We start from the raw sequence: 25,319 nt of genomic DNA on the forward strand, positions 1-25,319 counted from the left end.
AGTAGTCTAGACCACCGCCTATATCCTGGCTGTATAATCTGGACCATCCGCTATAACAGTAGTCTAGACCACCTCCTATAGTCTGGCTGTATAATCTGGACCATCCGCTATAACAGTAGTCTAGACCACCTCCTATAGCCTGGCTGTATAATCTTGACCATCCGCTATAACCGTAATCAAGACCACCTCCTATAGCCTGGCTGTATAATCTGGACCATGCGCTATAACAGTAGTCTAGACCACCTCCTATATCCTGGCTGTATAATCTGCACCATCCACTATAACAGTAGTCTAGACCACCGCCTATATCCTGGCTGTATAATCTGGACCATCCGCTATAACAGTAGTCTAGACCACCTCCTATAGTCTGGCTGTATAATCTGGACCATCCGCTATAACAGTAGTCTAGACCACCTCCTATAGTCTGGCTGTATTATCTGGACCATCCGCTATAACAGTAGTCTAGACCACCTCCTATAGCCTGGCTGTATAATCTTGACCATCCGCTATAACAGTAATCTAGACCACCTCCTATATCCTGGCAGTATAATCTGGACCATCCGCTATAACAGTAGTCTAGACCACCTCCTATAGTCTGGCTGTATAATCTGGACCATCCGCTATAACAGTAGTCTAGACCACCTCCTATAGTCTGGCTGTATAATCTGGACCATCCGCTATAACAGTAGTCTAGACCACCTCCTATAGTCTGGCTGTATAATCTGGACCATCCGCTATAACAGTAGTCTAGACCACCTCCTATAGTCTGGCTGTATAATCTTGACCATCCGCTATAACAGTAATCTAGACCACCTCCTATAGTCTGGCTGTATAATCTGGACCATCCGCTATAACAGTAGTCTAGACCACCTCCTATAGTCTGGCTGTATAATCTGGACCATCCGCTATAACAGTAGTCTAGACCACCGCCTATATCCTGGCTGTATAATCTGGACCATCCGCTATAACAGTAGTCTAGACCACCTCCTATAGTCTGGCTGTATAATCTTGACCATCCGCTATAACAGTAGTCTAGACCACCTCCTATAGTCTGGCTGTATTTTCTGGACCATCCGCTATAACAGTAGTCTAGACCACCTCCTATATCCTGGCTGTATAATCTGGACCATCCGCTATAACAGTAATCTAGACCACCTCCTATAGTCTGGCTGTATAATCTGGACCATCCGCTATAACAGTAATCTAGACCACCGCCTATATCCTGGCTGTATAATCTGAACCATCCGCTATAACAGTAGACTAGACCACCTCCTATATCCTGGCTGTATAATCTTCACCATCCGCTATTACAGTAGACTAGACCACCTCCTATATCCTGGCTGTATAATCTTCACCATCCGCTATTACAGTAGTCTAGACCACCTCCTATATCCTGACTGTGTAGTCTAGACCACCTACTTTGAAGCAACTATCTCAATAAAGCTGGCATGAGGACTCCTAATACCATGATCAAGTGTTCTGTTATCAGTGGAGGAAGGCATGTCTGGCTTTTAACCACTGCAGGAATAATGCAGCATTACATACAGGCCATAAGGTCATATATGTAATGCATGCAAAGACTGACTCATGAAGAAGGTTTCTATGAGGGCAGGTACACAAGGGATATCTTTAGGAAACAACTCTAAACAGAAATGCCAACATAAAAAAAAAAACTAGTTTCATTTTATAGTTTGTCCTTTGAACCAAACCAAAAGGAGTCAATTATGTTGTTAAACCATAGATTGGTGCAATAGAACCCTGTACACTATAAAAAGCCTTATGTCACCGACAACTAGGGGGCGTCTGACCAATGGGGACTCCTCACAGTAAGAGAAGACCCTGCTCTACACTGCCCCCTAATAATTGGTGTTAATATAAATTATATTAGATTAATCTAATATGTATCTGAAATCTACAAATAAATCAGCTGTATTTCAGTATCTATAATGCACTATAATTGTGTAAATAATAATAAAAAAAAACGTAATTTATTTGCTTCCTATCTACTCTAAATAGCTATTACGTTATAGCAATGTTTCCCAACCAGGGTGCCTCCAGCAGTTGCAAAACTACAACTCCCAGCATGCCCGGACAGCCAAAGGCTGTCCGGGCATGCTGGGAGTTGTAGTTTAGCAACTGCTGGAGGCACCCTGGTTGGGAGACTCTGCATTATAGTCTAGTGGTACTAATGTTCCTGTGGTATTATCACACTCCCAGATCTATTGCAGTTCTACTGCTCCTGCTTATACTGTAGCTTCCAGCAGAGGGCAGACATGAATGCGAAATGAAATGTACAGGAAGGAATATTAATAGTTATGACTGTACTGTCCTGGTACTGATGCAGGTGACCTTATATAGCCTATGAAGGTTGGGCACATTTTACAATAGAATGTGCCCACCTGAAAAGGCAGGAGCTTAAAGGGGTACTCCGGTGAAAACCTTTTTTCTTTTAAATTAACTGGTGGCAGAAAGTTAAACATATTTGTAAATTACTTCTATTAAAAAATCGCAATCCTTCCTGTACTTATTAGCTGCTGAATACTACAGAGGAAATTCTTTTCTTTTTGGAATGCTCTCTGATTACATCACGAGCACAGTTCTCTCTGCTGACGTTATTATAATAATAATAATGCTTTATTTATTGTTGACCTTAGTGGAATTTGAACCCAAGTCCCCAGCTCTGCAAGGCAGCAGCGCTAACCACTTAGCCACCATGCTACCCTTAGCATATATTTGCTAAAATGGACAGAGATGTCAGCAGAGAGCACTGTGCTCGTGATGTCATCAGTGTTCCAAAAAGAAAGGAATTTCTTCTGTAGCATTCAGCAGCTAATAAGTACTGGAAGGATTAAGATTTTTTAATAGAAGTAATTTACAAATATGTTTAACTTTCTGCCACCAGTTGATTTAAAAGAAAAAAGGTTTTCACCGGAGTACCCCTTTAACATGCCGGGGCTGCATGATACATATAGTATGCAAATGAAGTATATAAGTATATGATATACAGGCACAAGTAATGTTCGGCATTTTATGTCCAGATGTCTTCGTCCCCTTTTTCAGATTATCTGTTCTCTGATACCATGTTACCCACCTGTTCCCTCACAGTCTAACAATACTCCAGCTTCTATTTACCACCATACATATTGTGCTCCGTTCCTGTTTTTTTTCTGATAAGATCTAATAAAATAATTTTTTTACTTTATTAAAGGTCCACATTTTGTGGAATATCTTGCATGGGAAGTTACTCCGGAATGCAATGTTCTGCTAAAGAGTAAGGTAGGGAAATATACTCTTTCTGTGTGTCGTATATCTCTCTCTATCTATCTCTCTATCTATCTCCTATCTATCTACAGTCATGGCCGTAAATGTTGACACCCCTGAAATCTTTCTAGAAAATGAAGTATTTCTCACAGAAAAGGATTGCAGTAACACATGTTTTGCTATACACATGTTTATTCCCTTTGTGTGTATTGGAATTAAACCAAAAAAGGGAGGAAAAAAAGCAAATTGGACATAATGTCACACCAAACTCCAAAAATGGGCTGGACAAAATTATTGGCACCCTTTCAAAATTGCTTTGAAGATTGCTTCAAACATGTGATGCTCCTTTAAACTCACCTGGGGAAAGCAACAGGTATGGGCAATATAAAAATCACACCTGAAAGCAGATTTTAAAAAAGGAGAGAAGTTCACTTAGTCTTTGCATTGTGTGTATGTGTGTGCCACACTAAGCATGGACAACAGAAAGAGGAGAAGGGAACTGTCTGAGGAGTTAAGAACCAAAATTGTGGAAAAATATCAACAATCTCAAGGTTACAAGTCCATCTCCAGAGATCTAGATTTGCCTTTGTCCACATTGCGCAACATTATCAAGAAGTTTGCAACCCTGCACTGTAGCTAATCTCCCTGGGCATGGACGGAAGAGAAAAATTGATGAAAAGTGTCAACGCAGGATAGTCCGGATGGTGGATAAGCAGCCCCAAACAAGTTCCAAAGATATTCAAGCTGTCCTGCAGGCTCAGGGAGCATCAGTGTCAGCGCGAACTATCTGTCAACATTTAAATGAAATGCTATGGCAGGAGACCCTGGAGGACCCCACTGGTGACACAGAGACATAAAAACAAGACTACATTTTGCCAAAATGAACTTGAGTAAGCCTAAATCCTTCTGGGAAAACATCTTGTGGAAAGATGACACAAAGATGGAGCTTTTTGGTAAAGCACCTCATTCTACTGTTTACCGAAAATGGAATGAGGCCTACAAAGAAAAGAATACAGTACCTACAGTGAAATATGGTGGAGGTTCAATTATGTTTTGGGGTTGTTTTGCTGCCTCTGGTAATGGGTGCCTTGAATGTGTGCAAGGAATCATGAAATTTGAGGATTACCAATAGATTTTGGGTCACACTGTACAGCCCAGTGTCAGAAAGCTGGTTCTGTGTCTGAGATCTTGGGTCTTCCAGCAGGACAATGACCCCAAACATACGTCAAAAAGCACCCAGAAATGGATGACAACAAAGCGCTGGAGAGTTCTGCAGTTGACAACAATGAGTCCAGATCTAAATCCCATTGAACACGTATGAAGAGATCTTAAAATTGCAATAAGAGAGACCTGGAGCAGTTTCAAAGGAAGAATGGTCCAACATTCCGGCTGAGAGGTGTAAGAAGCTTATTGATGGTTATAGGAAGCGACTGATTTCAGTTATTTTATCCAAAATGTGTGCAACCAAATATTAAGTTATGGGTGCCAATAATTATGTCCAGCCCATTTTTGGAGTTTAGTGTAACATTATGTCCAATTTGCTTTTTTTCCTCCCTTTTTTGGTTTAGTTCCAATACACACAAAAGGAATAAACATGTGTATAGCAAAATATGTGTTACTGCAATCCTTATCTGTTAGAAATACTTAATTTTCTTAAAAAATTTCAGGGGTGTCAACATTTACAGCCATGACTGTATATATCTCATATCTATCTATCTATCTATCTATCTCATATCTATCTATCTATCTATCTATCTATCTAGCTCATATCTATCTATCTCATATCTATCTATCTCTCTATCTATCTACCTACCTATCTATCTAATATCTATCTACAGCAGTGTTTCCCAACCAGGGTGCCTCCAGGTATTGCAAAACTACAACTCCCAGCATGCCGGACAGTCTTTTGCTATCCGGGCATGCAGGGAGTTGTAGTTTTGCAACATCTGGAGGCACCCTGGTTGAGAAACACTAATCTACAGTATCTATCTATCTATCAATAAAGTAGGTCCAATACTCACTGTCTTACTGTGTGTCTCGTATCTTAATAGGTTGCTAATATGAAGAATGATACAAGCATCACATGGTATAAGGATGGAATGGAGATAATGGTTGATGAGAAGCATGACTTTAAGGATGGTGTATGCACATTGCTCATTACTGAGGTAAGTTACTTATCAGTAACATAAGCCTTTGCCGCTGACTATCATACATTAGTATAGCACCTTTCAAATAACCATCGTTACAGATATATATTTAAAATTAACCTTCCCAGGATTTTGAACCTAAAATACAATGGTGGAAATCCACTTTCATACAGGGTAGTACAATCTGTGGAGATCATGGGGCCCATTTTGTGTTTTGTTTTGTGGCCCTGTGACTTCTGTGTATAACCCTGAATAAGGAGACACAATTTCAGTAATAGTCTGCATGGGGGAAATGTATAGAAACCTGCGTATAGGAGAAGTGGCGCGGTTGCCCATAGCAATCGGATCGCTTCTTTTACTTTTAAAAAAGGACTCTGAAGAATTGAAGAATCAGTCTGATTGGTTGCTATGGGCAACTGCACCACTCTTCCTCTACACTGGTTTTGATACATTTCCCCCATTATGCTACAGTATTTTTTGTCTGTGTTAAATGTTACCATCTAATATTTACTTGTAGATTACTAGGAAAGACGCGGGCATATATGAGTTAATCCTGAAAGATGACAGAGGAAAGGATAAGAGTGTCCTGAAGCTGGTGGATTCAGGTAAAACCTGTTAAGCTAGTTCCTAAACACTTGACTGGCTGCTTTGAACACTTACCTGTGTACCATGGAAGTTTATTATTCTGCTATTGTTTCCTTAAGGATTAAATTGCCTGTGGGGCTGGAGATTTTACTGGTTGCAAAGTCCTTCTATCTGTTGTTGAAGCAGTGTTAGGCTAAGTCTCCACTTGGTTTTTTGCACTGCTTTTTAGGGATTAAAAAAACGCCTGAAAAATCGCCAGTGCAAGTGACGTCATCATGCATTTTTTTCTTGCGTTTTTTATGGCGTTATTTCCGGCGTTTTTTTCATTTGTGTGGAAATTGCACCTTGGAGTTTTTTTTTTTTTGGTACCCAAAATTTCTTGGGTACCAAAAAAAAAGGATGCAGCAGTGATGGAAATTTTTTTATTAAACGCAATGTATATATTTTATAACTCAATTTTTAATATTTTTTAATAAAGTTTGTGTTTCCCTTTTTTTTTAAATATATTTATAACATTTTTTATGTAGTACTACTACTCCCAGCATGGAACAGACTGTTCCATGCTGGGAGTGATAGTACCTGTACTATAGACATATATCGCCCATAATATAGCAGAGAAGCGAGCGTGTCTATACATCGCTCGCCTCTCTGCACTATACTCCGGTCACTGATGTCAACAGAAATTCATATTTCCCACCCAGAGCTGTGATTGGCCGGATGGTTTCAGCCAATCACAGCTCTGAGGAAAAGATGAATGAATGAGTGGCCGGCCTGGAGTATAGTGCAGAGCAGGGATGTGAGCGATGTATACAGCCGCTCCATCTCTGCTATAGACAGGACGATCACAGAGGGTGTCAGTAGTGACATCCACTGCGATGTGTCCTTACGCAGGCACTACTACTCCCAACATGGAGCACACTCTGCTCCATGCTGGGAGCTGTAGTATCAGCATTAATAGACATATCGCAGCGAGTGTAACTTCTGACACCCGCTTCGATCTGTCTATTAATGCAGGTACTACAGCTCCCAGCATGAGGCAGAGTGTACTCCATGTTGGGAGGAGTATTACCTGCAGTTATGGAAAGATCACAGCGGGTATCACTCCTGACACCCGCTGTGATGCTCCTGTATAATGTATAGATGCGGCGGCCGCTCTCCTATGGTCCCCTGCACGGCCGTATATATACACATATTCCTATTTCACACAGAGAGCTGTGATTGGCTGGAACCATCTGACCAATCACAGCTCTATGGAAAATATTAATAAATGTAAATATACGTCAGGGCAGGGGACCATAGAAGAGCGGTCGCCGCATCTATATATTATACAGAAAGATCGCAGCGGGCGATCTGTCTATTAGTACAGGTAGTACTACTCCCATCATGGAACAGTGTGTTCCATGCTGGGAGTAGTAGTACTAACTAAAAAAATTTTTAAAAATAAAGCAAAAAAGTGAAAAACATTTTAATTGTCGGCTACATTTTTATTTCCCCGCACGCATAAATTTATCCCTGTTTAAAAAGTAATAGTTTTTTTTTCAAGAATATACATTTCGTTACATACAATTTTTTCCTTCACTACTGTATATTTTTGAAAAAACATTTTTAATGGTACCCTACGAAATTTTATTAAAAACAGCTATCTACATCACTTTTTTGCATCGCTAAAGTCCAAAACAAGATTAAAAACCACCTGCAAAAACGCCAAAGTTAAAATCCACATAGCGTTTTTCTTGGCGTTTTCTTACTCCCATAGACTTCTATTGGAGCAAAAAGCCACGATTTTGACAAAAAACGCCGGTTTGAGGGAACTACAGCATTTTTTTCAAAACGCCAAAGAGCGGACAAAAACACAGAAAAAGTGAAAAAACGCCAAAAGGATTAAAAAAAAAACCAAAGTGAAAAAACGCACAGTGGAATTCAAAATTTGCGATTTCTCATTGACTTACAGCTAACATCTGGCCGCAGCATTTTGTTGACCAAAAAAACGCCATGCGGCAGAATTGGCGTTTTTCTTTGCGTTTTGCAAAAAAAAAAAAAAAAAAAAAGTGGAGACTTAGCCTTAAAGGGTTGTAAAGGACTAGAAGCAATGTTTTTTTGTTTTTGTTTTTTCAAAAACAATATCTTAAAGGGAACCTGTCACCATATCCAGATTTTACCCTATATATCTGGTGGCAACATGTTATATTAGGCAAAATAAGGTTTCAGCAACCTACATAAATAAGACCACCAATCATATGAGTAGAAAGCACAAAAAAGGCGAGAAAAAGCAACCTACAAAAGTATCTCAGCCCCTAAATAATAGAACACAAAATGCAAGTATGTAGAACAATATATAATCTTTATTAGAAACCCAAATCAATAACATAGTTGGCCCACCCTTAAAAAACATATACACATAGACATATAAAAAAAAAAACACAGCAGCAGTGGGGGAACACAGAGTCACAAGTTAATGCATCAGGATCCAAATAAAGTATTCATATGGTGCATGCTGGGAATAAGTTCATAGCTTAAATCTTGCCCTTTAATATGGCCTAATATAAATCTGGTCCCAGTATACACCAAATGCAAAAAGAAATAAGGTGCAAACGTACATATAGCAGCAAAAAAAAGGTGTACTGTTAATTATATGTCACTGATTCTCAGCCACTAATATTGCACACTTGCCATATAGGAATCCATATAGAACAAATACAATACAGACCCAGTGGTCCGTGACTCAGGCAAACTCCAGTGTTCCCCCACCTCACACTCCAACGTGTTTTGCCCCGCTTCGTCCGGGAGTGATGGTTTCACACCATGTCCGGATGGCCTCCTGCCTATTAGTGAGAGTGCTGTCATATAAAATCTATAGATCAGGGAAGACCTATGATTTTATGACCACAAAAAATATAAATAAATTAGTTTTAGTAGTGTCCCACAGCGTATGCCAATATACCTTAAGTAGCCATCAGGGCGTACAGTATCCCAAAATAGTCATGGCACCCAGAGCTGTAATCACGCCTACTCTGGCATTGCTGACATCCCTGCTCTTTACTAAACTCTGTGCATGAAGCGGCTTCTGGGCTGGCACCAGACTTTAGGGAGAAGAGCGGTGAGGTCAGATGTGTCCGGGCTGTCAATCACACCTGAGCAGGGGTGGTTACAGCCCAGGATGCCATGACTACTGTGCAATCCCGCACACCCAAATGACTACTCATTAGCATAATGGCACAGGACACTTTTCAGCACTATTACAGACACTCAGGAGGACATCAGGATATGATGAAAAACGTTATTTTACCCTGTATAACATGTAGCCACCAGTTATATAAGGTCAAATCTAGTGACCGGTTCCTGTCCACGTGTTACTGTACGTCTGGTATTACAGATCAGCTCCATTTAATGGTGCTAAGTGGGAATATCACATACAACTTGTGAACAGAATGGCACTGTTTTTGGGAGAAAGCATGCATGTCTCTCCTCTGAATAACATAAGACTAAAGATAACTATGTTGATAAGTGCAGTATAAGATTTTGCCCCCTTTTTGCTCTTCATGCACCCTCAGTGTTGCTTTATCCCATCGCTTATCACATTACAAGTGTTTTATCCTCTCGTGATGTCATGAATGTTTATAAATATTAAAATCTATTTACCTGTTTACTTTTTCATTTTCATAGCATTTGATGATCTCATGACCGCAGTCTGCAAAGTGATTGGTGAGTATATTATCGGCTAATTGGCATGAATAGTGCACAATGTACCGCCACCAAAGTGACATAATATAAGGTGTCCTCTGCCTCAGTTTGTATGTCACATGTGTATAATTAAAGTTCATATAATACAAAGACTAATATATAGAAAAAGAAATCCAGCTCACCCGCCCTGGACAGATGGAGCACGGTTTCAGGTGCTAGACAACACCGGCAGGCAATGGTACAAAGGAAGGTGGAATCCAGCTCTTGTGCAAATAAATCGTATTTATTCCAACACGACAACACAGGAACAAAGAAAGTTACGCGTTTCAATCGCAAAGAGCGCTTTTTTTGTGCATGAAACGCGTAACTTTCCTTCTTCCTGTGTTGTCATGTTGGAATAAATACGGTTTATTTGCACAAGAGCTGGATTCCACCTTCCTTTGTTCCAAAGACTAATCTAGGTTCTGCATAAGAAAGAATCAGAAATATATGGCCACTGAAAGGACAAACGGTAAGGGGCACCTTTTCTCCCTGATATGTCTATAAATCTCTTTTATGTACACTATTTCATAGAGCATATACATTAGTGGGGGAGGTGGAACAAAACAGCATTAGAAGCCTGTGACTTTACACTAATGTGACCTGATGGAACATGCATTGACCAATGGCAAGCAGTCCATTTGGACCCCTTTGCATGTGTGTACGTACCAAAGTGGCAGACCATTAAGCTGCTATGGGGCCCTTGGATAGAGGGGGCTCCATCCTGGTTGGTGCCATTCCTTTTTCTATTGGTCAGAAACTGCAGAATTTTTCTCTCCATGGAATTTCTGTCCTGGGTGGTAAAATCATGCACCATACATAAAAGGCCCATTTTGATATTTTCTTAGGAGCCCCGTTTCTTCTATGTATGCCACTGCTCCTTTGTATAGGTCTTTTACAGCAATACCCCCTGTACTGGTTGGCCCTACAGATGTAATTGGTAAGAAGAGTGTCAGCATTGTCATCTCAGTATGTGACTTGTCTCTTACCATGATAAATTACACATTATATAATGGTTTATATAGCTTGTTTCTTCATTTCTTTCTGAGAACATAGGTTTTGTATTCTGGAAAAAGCTGCTACAGTCCTACAGTAGGGAGTCTGAAATCTAAGCTAACACCCACTTGTAAAATGGTCGGTTAAGATAATAATATTTAATAACTGCATATGATAATATTCAAATTACTCTGGTTCTAGCTGAGTCTGCAACACAAGTCAAGATCCAGAGCAATGAAGAAGGCATAAGATTGTATTCATTTGTAAACTATTATGTGGAAGACCTGAAAGTGAGCTGGGGACACAAGTAAGTCAGCGCCTTTGTCCAACATGCATTACTTAGTTTGTGGAAGACTAATATGACTAGTTCTAGTTACATTTAAAGGGGTTCTCGACTGGCCAGCATTCGGAAGTAAATGTTCTGAACACTGTTTTTGTGCTGCGGGGGTCAGCCACGCCCCTTGTGACGTTCCAGTCATGTCCCCTCAATGCAAGTCTATGGGAGGGGGCGTGACGGCCGTCACGCCCCCTCCCATAGACTTGCATTGAGGGGGCGTGATCATGATGTCACGAGGCGTGGCCGACCCCTGCAGTGTTAAAACAGCATTCAGAACATTTACCTCCGAACGCTGGCCAGTGCAGTACCCCGTTAAGGTGGCCACAGCTTGACAAGGATGAATAATGGCACACTTACTGGGTTGTTTCCAACAGAAACACTGTATGGTTAGCGTTAGCATTTTAAAAAAATCATTTGTCCCTGAACTTAGCACTGCACTTTTACGTTAGGAATCTATACGGAATTGCAGGAAGTAGGCTGCTTACTGTATATGTAACTTTCTGGGTATGTGCAAATCTGCCAAATGTGAGCGGATAATCTGACTGGGGAACAACAAGGTAGTATTAAACTGGTGAGAGTGTTATGCTTTACTATGAAACTGACACTATAAGGGTATGTTCACAATGGAATTTCCGTGCAGAATTCCACTTTGAAATTTTGCACAGGGATTCCGCAGCAGCAGGGTCTCATTGATTTCAATAGGATTCTACTGCACTGTTTCATAGCAGAATTTCTGTGCCAGAAACATCTATTCTTTCTCGAGACTCTCCACAGAAATACATTTCAGTCTATAAGATGGCGATTTCCTAGTGGTCATAGCATGTTATGCTGGCGCTCTGCTGTGAGGGGAATGTCAACATAGAGAATTTTCCAGGGGACATTCTCCCATGTGAAGATAGCCTAAGCCTAGCATGTGGGAATCATCATAAGACTCAATGTTGAAGAGGACAAAGGCACTCACCCAGTGCTGTGAGAAAGCTTCTTCTTTATTTCGTATGATTCATATGAAAGCAGGATAGCAGTGGCTTGCCACAGTGAGAGCAGAACGCCAGTGTGTAAGATTGCTGGTGACAGCTGTTTCCTTCCCAAAGGAACTTTAACGGATGGTCACCCACAGCACTGGGTGAGTGCCTTTGTTCTCTTCTACATTGAATCATATTCACATGCTGCTGTTTCTCACAAATGAGCACCGATAGCTGGTACCTCCACCGTCGATTAAACTCCCACATTTAGACTGATAGTAAAAGATAGCGTGCAGTGCCTGCACTGACTCTGTTCTACTCCATTACATGATTATCTTAAGACTAATTCTACAGGTAATACATTAGGGCTGGTATTATAGAGCGGGCACTATGCCAATTGATATTGTATTTCATGTTTACCTTTAGTCGTTTAGAAGTTGTAATGAGATTTTTCAAGGATGAAGCCTACATCTGAAAATAGATGTGCTTGACATATACCCAATCTCTACATTTGGGAAGGATGCTACTATTACTTTCCAGCTATGGTAGCAGTAAGGCTAGAGTTACCCCCATGTGTAGTGATCTGAATTTATATTCCCTTTACTTCATTTTCATTACAGTGAGAGTAAGATAAAGTACACAGATAGAGTGAAGAGTGGAGTCACTGGAGAGATGTTATGGCTACAGATCAATGAGCCCACACCAAATGACAAGGGCAAATATGTGTTGGAAATGTTTGATGGGAAAAATACTCACACAAAGGATTTGGATCTCTCTGGACAAGGTAAGAAGCCTGTATATACTTTTCATGTAAAAAAAAAACAAAAAAAACATCCAAAACCCATAATTAATGTGGCATAAGCGATGAGGCCAGATGTTTTGGTAAAAAAATTCACTAATATTTTGGTGATTTTGTAACAGTACATGTGCCCCATGGTGTTTTAAATAAAGTTTCAGTGTGTATTTTCTACTTTTCTATCTATATATATAAAACTCAACGTGTGTATGTATGTATGTATGTATGTATGTATGTTCCACAAAAACGTGGCTAAAGATATTAACATGAAACTTGGCACACATGTTACTTATATGTCAATAACAAACATAGGATAGGTTATTTAATCCTTACTCACCCCCATTTGCCAGGGGCGGGGCTTATGTTTAAAGTCCCATACAAGTCAATGGGAAATATATGTTACTGCATAACTTCCAAACGGCTTGAGATATTTCGATAATACTTGGTCACATGTTACTTATATGTCCACTTAAAATATAGGATAGTTAATTTAACCCTTAACTATCCCCATTTGTGAGGGTCGGGGTTTTTGTTTAATGTTCCATGCAAATCAATGGGAAATGTATGTTTATAACTTCTGTACGGCTGGAGATATTTCAATACCTGGTACACATATTACAGGGCGGGATGGGAGGTCGGGATAGGAGGTTGGGATAGGAGGATGGGATATGAGGTTGGGATAGGAGGTCGGGTAGGAAGTCTGGATAGGAGGTCTGGATAGGAGGTCGGTATAGGAGGTCAGGATAGGAAGTCGAGATAGAAGGACAGGATTGGAGGTCGAGATATGAGGACAGGATAGGAGGATGGGATAGAAGGTCGAGATAGGAGGTCGAGATATGAGGACGGGATAGGAGGTCGGGATAGGAGGACGGGATAGGAGGTCGAGATAAGAGGAGGGGAAAGGAGGATGGGAAAGGAGGTCGAGATAGGAGCTCGAGATTGGAGGACTGAATAGGAGGTCGGGATAGGAGGTCGGGATAGGAGGTCGAGATATGAGGACGGGATAGGAGGACGGGATAGGTGGACGGGATAGGAGGACAGGAGGACGGGACAGAAGGTCGGGACAGGAGGTCGAGATAGGAGGTCGAGATAAGAGGAGGGGAAAGGAGGATGGGAAAGGAGGTCGAGATAGGAGCTCGAGATTGGAGGACTGAATAGGAGGTCGGGATAGGAGGTCGGGATAGGAGGACGGGATAGGAGGACGGGATAGGAGGACGGGATAGGAGGACGGGATAGGAGGACGGGATAGGAGGACGGGATAGGAGGACAGGAGGACGGGACAGAAGGTCGGGACAGGAGGTCGAGATAGGAGGACAGGATAGGAGGACGGGACAGAAGGTCGGGACAGGAGGTCGAGATAGGAGGTCGGGATTGGAGGTCAGGATATGACAACAATATATGAGGACTGGATATGAAGTCAAAAGCTTCCTCCTTTGTTTATTTTCCTCCCCAACAAGGATCAGGAAGGAAAAACCGGGCAACGCCGGGTACTCAGCTAGTAGTATATAAATACATACAGTATGTTATTCTCCCTTATTATGATAGATTACATAGACAGATTAGACTGTATAAGATGAGAAGGGGAGAAACTAAGACCACCATTTCATAACCCTGTAAACCTCCCCCAGTATGACCAGCTCAGAACTGGCATAGGTTTCCACTACAATTTATGCCTGATAGCATAATGCAGATCGCCAAAAAGTCATGTATAACTTTTCCTACTTTATTCCATAATAGTTACTATAGTAAATTGCATTTAAGAATAATTTCTCTTCCAAAATATATTACAATATTAGGACTTATAAATCATAGAATCATTTTTATAAATAGGCATTAGATAGCTAAATAGAAATTTTACTTTTATTAGCACAAATTTTTTAACATACTAATATATAGAATTATTTTCTGCCTCATTACAACAGGAGTACAATACATTTCAATAGGGCTTTCAAAACACAAAAAAACACATTATTATGTTTACTATGTTAAAGATTTGACACGTTTCATGACATGAAGTGATACATGGCAAAATCTAAATATAGCACATGCAAATGTTGAAGCAGATTCACTATAAACTCATGGAAAATCCATCAAATCTAAATTCACTGTTATGGTCTAAATTCACTGTTATGGTCATCCAGGTTAAACATTGTGTTTATTGATTTGCAGCTTACGATGAGGCCTTTGCTGAATTCCAGAGATTGAAGTAAGCATATCATAAAAGTTTCACTTTGCATGTGAAATATTAGTAGAAATACTTAAATTAGAAGTCTCTTTTGCAGCATTGTTTTGGAGTTTATCATTATTAACTAAACTTTTATTATGTAATTCTTTATTGGCTTACATTTTCCATTGGTGGAATGGGAAGTATAAAGGTCCTGTTGACCTGTAGGAATGTGTCTTTTTGTAATCATTATTTGCAGTTCATTGTTCTTATCGTTAAGTTCGCAATTTGAGAGAATGTAAATATTGATCTTGTGTATGCTAATAGCCAACACTAAACTGGGCTTTTCCAGGTTTAACACATGTGAACATTGATCTTTGGTGGGCTGAAAAAAGGGTAAATTGTCGAAGAAAGCTGTATTTCTTCCTATGAATTTGGTTTTAAGAACAGTTAAAGGGGTACTCTGCTGCTCAGCGTTTGGAACAAACTGTTCTTCATAGTCCCGCCCCCTCATGACATCACACCCCGCCCCCTCAATGCAAGTCTATGGGAGGGGGCGTGACGGCCGTCATGCCCCCTCCCATATAATTGCAGTGAGGGGGTGGGCGTGACATCATGAGGGGGCGGGGCTATGACATCACGAGCTTCCGGTGTCGGCTCCAGCGTTCAGAACAGTTTCCCAAACACTGAGCAACAGAGTACCCCTTTAACATAATGCTTTAGGGTATGTTCAAACATACAGGATTTGCTGCATATTTTCTGCTGATGATTTTTCTTCCCATTGACTTCAGTGGGTAACAAAATCATCTGCAGAAAATATGCAGCAGATCCTATACACGTGAACATGCCCTTAAAGTGGTTTTATGCACATTCACCACCGGTACAGTTTGGAATGAATAGATAGATTGGCATGGGGCAACTCCCTTTATGTGTTTAGCTATGAAAATATGCCAATAAATTTTAATCTGTCTTTATTTTACTTTAATCACAGGCAAGCTGCAATAGCAGAAAAGAGTAAGTAGCCTTCTATTATCTGCATACTTTTACATATGTACATGTTTTGTAACTGATGGGGAGATATTCTCAGTACATTCACACATGCATATTTTTGCTGCAGATTTTGCTGCCTATTGACTTCAACGGGTAGCAAAATCTGCCGCAGCAAATCTGCAGCAGAAAATACACACGTGTGAATGTACCCTAATAGTGTATTTATGATTGATTCCAGCTACTAAGTAATAGTAACTGATTTGGGAATCCAGCACAAAAGCTAGAGGGGCCTCTAAGGCTAGGTGCATATCCCAATTAGAGCCTTCATGGCACAGAAACAATTTTTGAAGCTGAAATCGCCTCCAATCGTATATGTACATGTACAGGCACTGACACCAATTACTCCTATGGCTCGCACAGACCCGATCACAGTCAACTAGTGGGTCATTTTCCCATTACAAGGCTTGGTTTTGTCCCCATGCATGGACATTAAAGGGGTACTCCGGTGGAAAACTTTTTTTTTTTTTTTTTTTTAAATCAACTGGTGCCAGAAAGTTAAACCGATTTGTAAATTACTTTTAATAAAAAATCTTAATCCTTCCAGTACTTATTAACTGCTGAATACTACAGAGAAAATTATTTTCTCTTTGGAACACAGAGCACTCTGGTGACATCACGAGCACAGTGCTCTCTGCTGACATCTCTGTCCATTTTAGGAACTGTCCAGAGCAGCATATGTTTGCTATGGGGATTTTCTCCTACTCTGGACAGTTCTTAAAATGGACAGAGATGTCAGCAGAGAGCACTGTGGTCATGATGTCAGCAGAGAGCTCTGTGTTCCAAAAAGAAAAGAATTTCCTCTGTAGTATTCAGCAGCTAATAAGTACTGGAAGGATTAAGATTTTTTTAATAGAAGTAATTTACAAATTTGAAAAAATAGTGTAGCTCACTCAGAAATAAGGAAGATAGCTATACCTGAGGTTAACTGGTGTTACCCTCACCCATGCGTCTATGGAGAAAAATATATATAGGTATAGTTGATAGAACAACTAAGGACCAATCCTCAAGGTATATCAGGCATAAGAAATAAGAAATATAATTAGAGTATGATCCAGATAATAATAATAGTGGTAATTTATTAATATAGGTCACAGATGTATATTATTCACTAATGATCGCTGTCCCTGCAGGGCCCTTGCAAGGGACATAGAAATCAGTGCATATAACTCAGTGTAAACATATAGAATAAATATTAGATAAAAATAAATATACTCATAAAATAAAATATAATGGGCGCTTGCATCCATAAAGAAAAGTTCAATGTTCCAGTGGCTGGGTATAATGTGCTAGCAACAGTTCAATGTTCTCGTAATACAGTTCCAGTAACTAGATATAATGTGCTGGCACCAAAGTTCAATTAATAGCGCTCCTTGTATATAATATATAGTAACAATTGTTGGTGGTACAGTGTTACAACCTGTATCACAATTATAGATTCCTGCTATGAATGAAAGTTCAAACGATTCAATGAGGTAGATACGAGGTCTGGTGCACGGCACCACTCACCACTCCTGAAGCCGTCAATGAGGCTAGATGAACGGGCTGATGCGGAGATGTCAGGTCTCCAGAGGTGCCCGGTGTTTTTGGTAGCAGCACAAGTCTCCTTCTCCTGTGGTCCTCGGCTGGCACGGGTGGCACCGGCCTCTCAGGTATGCCGTGGATCGTTGGTTAGTCCAGGGAGACAGCAGCAATGGCGATGTAATAGCAGCAAATGGCGGTATGGTAGCAGTGGTGGGAGTAGGTGCGGCGTGCCTCGTGTGAACTAGGCGCTGTGCGTGCGTAGTGAAGCAGTGGTCCCGATACCGGGGACTTCCAACAGTTGCAAATGAAGATTGGAATATTGCTATATTGAAGATGGATTCACATAGATTTAGGTAGATGCAAGTCTGTCATTAATTCTAGATGCGTTTCAAGGCCTCGGGCCTTTTCCTCAGTACAAATATAAGTGATTATTTCTACTGAGTCAAAGACCCGAGGCCTTGAAACGCGTCTACAATTAATTACAGACTTGCATCTACCTAAATCTATGTGAATCCATCTTCAATATAGCAATATTCCAATCTTCATTTGCAACTGTTGGAAGTCCCCGGTATCGGGACCACTGCTTCACTATGCGCTGCTACCATTCCGCCATTTGCTGCTATTACATCGCCATTGCTGCTGTCTCCCTGGACTAACCAACGATCCACGGCATACCTGAGAGGCCGGTGCCACCCGTGCCAGCCGAGGACCACAGGAGAAGGAGATTTGGGCTGCTACCAAAGACACCTGACATCTCTGCATCAGCCTGTTCATCTAGCCTCATTGACGGCTTCAGGAGTGGTGAGTGGTGCCGTGCACCAGACCTCGTATCTACCTCATTGAATCGTTTGAACTTTCATTCATAGCAGGAATCTATAATTGTGATACAGGTTGCAACACTGTTCCACCAACAATTGTTACTATATATTATATACAAGGAGCGCTTGTATATAACTTTGTTGCTAGCACATTATATCTAGTTACTGGAACTGTATTACGAGAACATTGAACTGTTGCTAGCACATTATACCCAGCCACTGGAACATTGAACTTTTCTTATGAATGCAAGCGCCCATTATATTTTATTTTATTTTATGAGTATATTTGTTTTTATCTAATATTTATTCTATATGTTTACACTGAGTTATATGCACTGATTTCTATGTCCCTTGCAAGGGCCCTGCAGGGACAGCGATCATTAGTGAATAATATACATCTGTGACCTATATTAATAAATTATCACTATTATTATTATCTGGATCATACTCTAATTATATTTCTTATTTCTTATTCCTGATATACCTTGAGGATTGGTCCTTAGTTGTTCTATCAACTATACCTATATGTAATTTACAAATTTGTTTAACTTTCTAGCCCCAGTTGATAAAAAAAAAAAAAAAAAAGTTTTCCACCAGAGTACCCCTTTAATGGAGGTATTATACGTTGGGTGCAGTTTGCTGGCACTGATTGTCAGGGGTTATACTGCTGACACTATTATTTTTGAGGACACTGGCACTGTTTATATAAGAACAACACTGGCACCATTTATGGAAGCACTCTGTTGGCACTTTTTCTGGTTTGGATAGTCTCTCAGTATTTATGGGTGGGGTTTACACTTACATGAATGTTATGCAGGGGTAAGAATTAGAGATGAGCGAACTTACAGTAAATTCGATTCATCACGAACTTCTCAGCTCGGCAGTTGATGAATTTTCCTGCATAAATTAGTTCAGCTTTCAGGTGCTCCGGTGGGCTGGAAAAGGTGGATACAGTCCTAGGAGACTCTTTCCTAGGAATGTATCCACCTTTTCCAGCCCACCGGAGCACCTGAAGGCTGAACTAATTTATGCAGGAAAAGTCATCAACTGCTGAGCTGAGAAGTTCGTGACGAATCGCATTTACTGTAAGTTCGCTCATCTCCATTCGTGACAAATCGAATTTACTGTAAGTTCGCTCATCTCTAGTAAGAATTTTAGAAATCTGCTCATTTTTTATTATCTTCTGTCCTTTTAGATCGCGCCAGAGTGATAGGAGGATTGCCAGATGTTGTTACCATACAAGAAGGAAAGGTAAAAGAACGTAACATTCGCATATAGGGCAAAAAAGAACCATATTGATTTTGGAAAGGCAGATAGGTCTGTCTATAGGAGGCAGGAATACTGCAGGTATCTTGGCCCCTCACCAGCAGTAGTAACATAATCAGTGGTAAGACACAGAGTCCTGCCAGGTGACACACAGCCCAGGCATGTTAATACTCCGGAGTCCTTTGCTTGGGCTTTGGAAGCTGTGCCTCTATATTAATATTAAATGACTGTAACATTAAACACAGATCAGTGTTCTCAGCTTACAATTCATCATTGCCCTGATATGGCACTAGAATGCAATAAGGGCCTTGTAATAGCAATAACCCTGTAATAGAGAGACAACCTGCTGATTGAATATAAAATATAGGCATAGTTTTATATGTATAGCTGAGACATGTGGATGCATAGAACTTATCAGTGCAGCGAGAACATGATCCAAATCTGATTTTAAAACTTTTATTGGAAATTCTCACCAAATCTTAGGAGCTTTATCAGTTGTCCCTTTTTGAGAGTGTCTAACAGGATGACATATGTGGAGCATATATGGAATAAAGAACAGAAAAAAAGAGAAGGCGCTCTCTAAGTGCAGCAATTTTCCAATAAAAATTATAACGGAATAGAAAGCTTGAAATTAAACAAATCGAGCAAAGGTTGGTGAGATTGCAAACTCACCCATTGGTGTTGCGCTGCAGGCACAACACTGTTAAAGGGGTACTCCCTTGGAAAACATTATTTTTTTTTTAAATCAACTGGTGCCAGAAAGTTTAACAGATTTGTAAATCACTACTATTAAAAAATCTTAATCCTTCCAGTACTTTTTAAGGGCTGTATACTAAAGATGTCATGACCACAGTGCTCTCTGCTGACCTCTGCTGTCCATTTTAGGAACTGTCCAGAGCAGAAGAAAATCCCCATAGCAAACATATGCTGCTCTGGACATTTCCTAAAATGGACAGCAGAGGTCAGCAGAGAGCACTGTGGTCATGACATCAGAGGAAATGCATTTCTTTTTTGGATTTCTCTTTAGTATACAGCCCCTAAAAAGTACTGGAATGATTAACCCCTTAACGACGCAGGACGTATATTTACGTCCTGCGCCGGCTCCCGCGATATGAAGTGGGATCGCGCCGCGATCCTGCATCATATCGCGTCGGTCCCGGCGCTCATCAACAGCCGGGACCCGCGGCTAATACCACACATCGCCAATCGCGGCGATGTGCGGTATTAACCCTTTAGAAGCGGCGGTAAAAGCTGACCGCCGCTTCTAAAGTGAAACTGAAAGTGACCTGGCGGCTCAGTCGGGCTGTTCGGGACCGCTGCGGTGAAATCGCGGCGTCCCGAACAGCTGACCGGACACCGGGAGGGCCCTTACCTGCCTCTTCGGTGTCCGATCGACGAATGACTGCTCCGTGCCTGAGATCCAGGCAGGAGCAGTCAAGCGCCGATAATGCTGATCACAGGCGTGTTAATACATGCCAGTGATCAGCATAGGAGATCAGTGTGTGCAGTGTTATAGGTCCCTATGGGACCTATAACACTGCAAAAAAAATGTTAAAAAAAAGTGTTAATAAAGGTCATTTAACCCCTTCCCTAATAAAAGTTTGAATCACCCCCCTTTTCCCATAAAAAAAAATAAAACAGTGTAAAAAAAATAAACATATGTAGTGTCACTTTTTATACCATTAAAAAAATGAATAAAAAGTGATCAAAAAGTCCGATCAAAACAAAAATCATACCGATAAAAACTTCAGATCACGGCGCAAAAAATGAGTCCTCATACCGCCCTGTACGTGGAAAAATAAAAAAGTTATAGGGGTCAGAAGATGACATTTTTAAACGTATAAATTTTCCTGCATGTTTTTTCCAGAAGTGCGAAAAAATCAAACCTATATAAGTAGGATATCATTTTAACCGTATGGACCTACAGAATAATGATAAGGTGTAATTTTTACCGAAATATGCACTGCGTAGAAACGGAAGCCCCCAAAAGTAACAAAATGGGGTTTTTTTTTCGATTTTGTCGCACAATGATTTTTTTTTCCGTTTCGCCGTGCATTTTTGGGTAAAATGACTAATGTCACTGCAAAGTAGAATTGGCGACGCAAAAAATAAGCCATAATATGGATTTTTAGGTGGAAAATTGAAAGGGTTATGATTTTTAAAAGGTAAGTAGGAAAAAACGAAAGTGCAAAAACGGAAAAACCCTGAGTCCTTAAGGGGTTAAGATTTTTTAATAGAAGTGATTCACAAATCTGTTTGACTTTCTGACACCAGTTGATTTAACCCCTTAACGACGCAGGACGTATATTTACGTCCTGCGCCGTCTCCCGCGATATGCATCACATCGCGTCGCATCACATCGCATCACATCGCATCGCATCACAACCCGCGGCTAATACCACACATCGCCGATCGCGGCAATGTGCGGTATTAACCCTTTAGAAGCGACGGTCAAAGCTGACCGCAGCTTCTAAAGTGAAAGTGAAACTATCCCGGCTAGTCAGTCGGGCTGTTCGGGACCGGCGCGGGGAAATCGCGGCGTTCCGAACAGCTTACAGCACACCGGGAGGGCCCTTATCTACCTCCTCGGTGTCCGATCGATGAATGACTGCTCCGTGCCTGAGATCCAGGCAGGAGCAGTCAAGCGCCGATAACACTGATCACAGGCATGTTAATGCATGCCAGTGATCAGCATGAGAGATCAGTGTGTGCAGTGTTATAGGTCCCTATGGGACCTATAACACTGCAAAAAAAAAAAGTTAAAAAAAGTGTTAATAAAGGTCATTTAACCCCTTCCCTAATAAAAGTTTGAATCACCCCCCTTTTCCCATAAAAAAAATAAAACAGTGTAAATAAATAAAAAAAGAAACATATGTGGTATCACCGCGTGCGTAAATGTCGAACTATAAAAATATATCATTAATTAAACCGCACGATCAATGGCGTACGCGCAAATAAAATCCAAAGTCCATAAAAGTGAATTTTTGGTCACTTTTTATACCATTAAAAAATTTATAAAAAGTGATCAAAAAGTCCGATCAAAACAAAAATCATACCAATAAAAACTTCAGATCACGGCGCAAAAAAATGAGCCCTCATACCGCCCTGCACATGGAAAAATAAAAAAGTTATAGGGGTCAGAAGATGACATTTTTAAACATATAAATTTTCCTGCATGTAGTTATGATTTTTTCCAGAAGTACGACAAAATCAAACCTATATAAGTAGGGTATCATTTTAACCATATGGACCTACAGAATAATGATAAGGTGTCATTTTTACCGAAATATGAACTGCGTAGAAACAGAAGCCCCCAAAATGTACAAAATGGCGCTTTCTCTTCGATTTTGTCGCACAATGATTTTTTTTTCCATTTCGCCATGAATTTTTGGGTAAAATGACTAATGCCACTGCAAATTAGAATTGGTGACGCAAAAAGTAAGCCATAATATGAATTTTTAGGTGGAAAATTGAAAGGGTTATGATTTTTTAAAAGGTAAGGAGGAAAAAACGAAAGTGCAAAAACTGAAAAACCCTGAGTCCTTAAGGGGTTAAAAAAAAGTTTTCCATGGGAGTACCTCTTTAAGCGCTTGAATGAGTGTATTAACTCAGGTAGAATCCTCGTGGCAGCCTTGCGTCCTTTTCCCAGTCATCTGAAATGTCGGTCAAGCGATCAAGTGTATGTAGAGGAGTTCAGGGTTTTCCACTCATTGGTTAGGATCACGGTTCGGCGCCTCAGAGTAGCTGTCCTTTCACAAATGCACGGAGGGCAGCAGAAGTATAGCCAAGCAGGTTTATTGATAGAATAAAAGCATAAAATGGACAACACGTTTTGCGAGGAACCCCTGGGACCTGACGAAGTGAGGGGTTCCTCGCGAAATGCATTGTCCATTTTATGCTTTTATTCTATCAATAAACCTTTTTGGCTATACTTCTGCTGCCCTCCGTGCATGTGTGAAAGGACAGCTACTCTGAGGCGCCGAACCGCGATCCTAACCAATGAGTGGAAAACCCTGAACTCCTCTCCATATACAGGATGACATATGTGTCAGTTCTTTCTGAGATAAAGAGACATAGAACCGGAAAGACTGACATCCGACCCAAAGTCAACCAGTTTCTGAAAAGTTGCCTAAGATTATTATGTATATGTAAACAGATTTTTAAACATGAACCCAGTTGTGTTTTACACTGACCTTATATCTGTGTTTTAACCTTTTAGTCACTTAACCTGACATGTAACATCTGGGGTGATCCAACTCCAGAGGTCACCTGGCTAAAGAACGAGAGGGAACTGACCGGAGATGACCACTGCATCCTTAAGTTTGAGTCTGGGAAATATGCTAGCTTTACCATTACCACCGTCTCTACATCTGACTCTGGCAAATACTGCATTCGTGCAAAGAACAAATATGGCACTGAAACTAATGATTTTACTGTAAGTGTGTTTAATCCAGATGGTGAAGAAGTAGTGGTGGAGGAGGCTCAGACTGATGCTAAGAAAAAATAAAGGGGAAAATTTAGGAAGGTAGAATGATGTTGAGTGCTAGTAGCGAGTGAATGGGTCGTTGCTTCTTAAACCCCTCTTAAGACCTCTCAGCAGCCAAAGTTTTCAAGGTACAACAATGCAATTCCCTAATACACATTAATAGTGAGTCCTGAGTGGATGTAGAAATCCTAAAAATATGCACCATTGGGAGGAATTAAGAGATGGTTTTAGAATTGACGGCCTAGTAGTTGACTCCACTCCTTTAACCTACCTCTTTTCTAGTTTGCAACTTAATTTACTGGCGCAACTTAAAGTATATTAGTCACCTACACACTGTGGTAGCCATTATATAGGCTGAGATAATATTCCTATCTATACGCATACAGCTACTGACTATTAATGTCCATGCTACAATTGGACAGAACAAAATGATTGTCTCAACTTGTAAAATAACACACTCCAGTGATGAGGTGATTGATAAAGTTTATGTATACTGTGAATCAAATGACTTAGAGATAGATACTATATATATCATTATAATAATGGAAGTATAGTTTCATATGTTCCCATGTTTCTACATATAACATTAGTCTTTCATTCATTGTCCATGTTTACTTAAATACCTTTGGTATGATTACTTAGGCTTCAACTCCTAAAGCATAATCATAGGGAGTTCAACCTAAAATTAATAACAAACCTAAGGTAAAAATATCTTATACAAAACAGTGTAAAAAGATGTCTATTCTGCTTTTCTCCTAAAGGGAACCCATCATGATGAAAATACAGTACAAACTGTGGACTGGATAGAGCTAAGCAGATTGATGATACATGTTTTTGGGGTAATATTCAGTAGAACTAAGCATTTATTTATTTTTAAACTCTGCACCACCTGGGCGTAGGAGTCCAGGGGGCGGTCCTACTTAGTAACAGACAGCTATGTATGCATACAGGAAAACTGTCAATCACTTTGTAGGACCACCCACTGGACCCCAAAGCCCAGAATGAGCAAAGGTTTAAATAAATAAATAATTGTTTATACTAAATCTTACTATAAAGTTTAAATCAATCTGCTCTACTGAATATTCTCAGTACATAGTACCTGCAGATCAAACTGTATTTTGAACATGTTAGGTTCACTTTAACTCTATCCAGGACCCTATACCTATATTATCTCATATAAAGAAGCTACCGTATATTAGTATGGTCACTT

General features: G+C 40.4%; 1 protein-coding gene across 1 annotated transcript in view; it reads left to right on the plus strand.

The window, feature by feature from the left end:
- MYOM1 (myomesin 1) overlaps window positions 1–24,986 on the plus strand; it is a 127,277-nt gene extending 102,291 nt beyond the window's left edge. Inside the window, exons 29-38 of the mRNA XM_056521647.1 lie at window positions 3,209–3,276; window positions 5,313–5,426; window positions 5,926–6,013; window positions 9,657–9,695; window positions 10,911–11,016; window positions 12,629–12,792; window positions 14,974–15,010; window positions 15,960–15,982; window positions 19,553–19,608; window positions 23,843–24,986. Of these exons, the coding sequence (XP_056377622.1) occupies window positions 3,209–3,276; window positions 5,313–5,426; window positions 5,926–6,013; window positions 9,657–9,695; window positions 10,911–11,016; window positions 12,629–12,792; window positions 14,974–15,010; window positions 15,960–15,982; window positions 19,553–19,608; window positions 23,843–24,130 (983 nt within the window). The 3' untranslated portion in view covers window positions 24,131–24,986. The remainder of the gene's footprint in view (window positions 1–3,208; window positions 3,277–5,312; window positions 5,427–5,925; window positions 6,014–9,656; window positions 9,696–10,910; window positions 11,017–12,628; window positions 12,793–14,973; window positions 15,011–15,959; window positions 15,983–19,552; window positions 19,609–23,842) is intronic.
- Window positions 24,987–25,319: the final 333 nt, after the last annotated feature.

Source organism: Hyla sarda, chromosome 5, assembly GCF_029499605.1.
Source record: "Hyla sarda isolate aHylSar1 chromosome 5, aHylSar1.hap1, whole genome shotgun sequence".
NCBI classification, from domain to species: Eukaryota; Metazoa; Chordata; class Amphibia; order Anura; family Hylidae; genus Hyla; species Hyla sarda.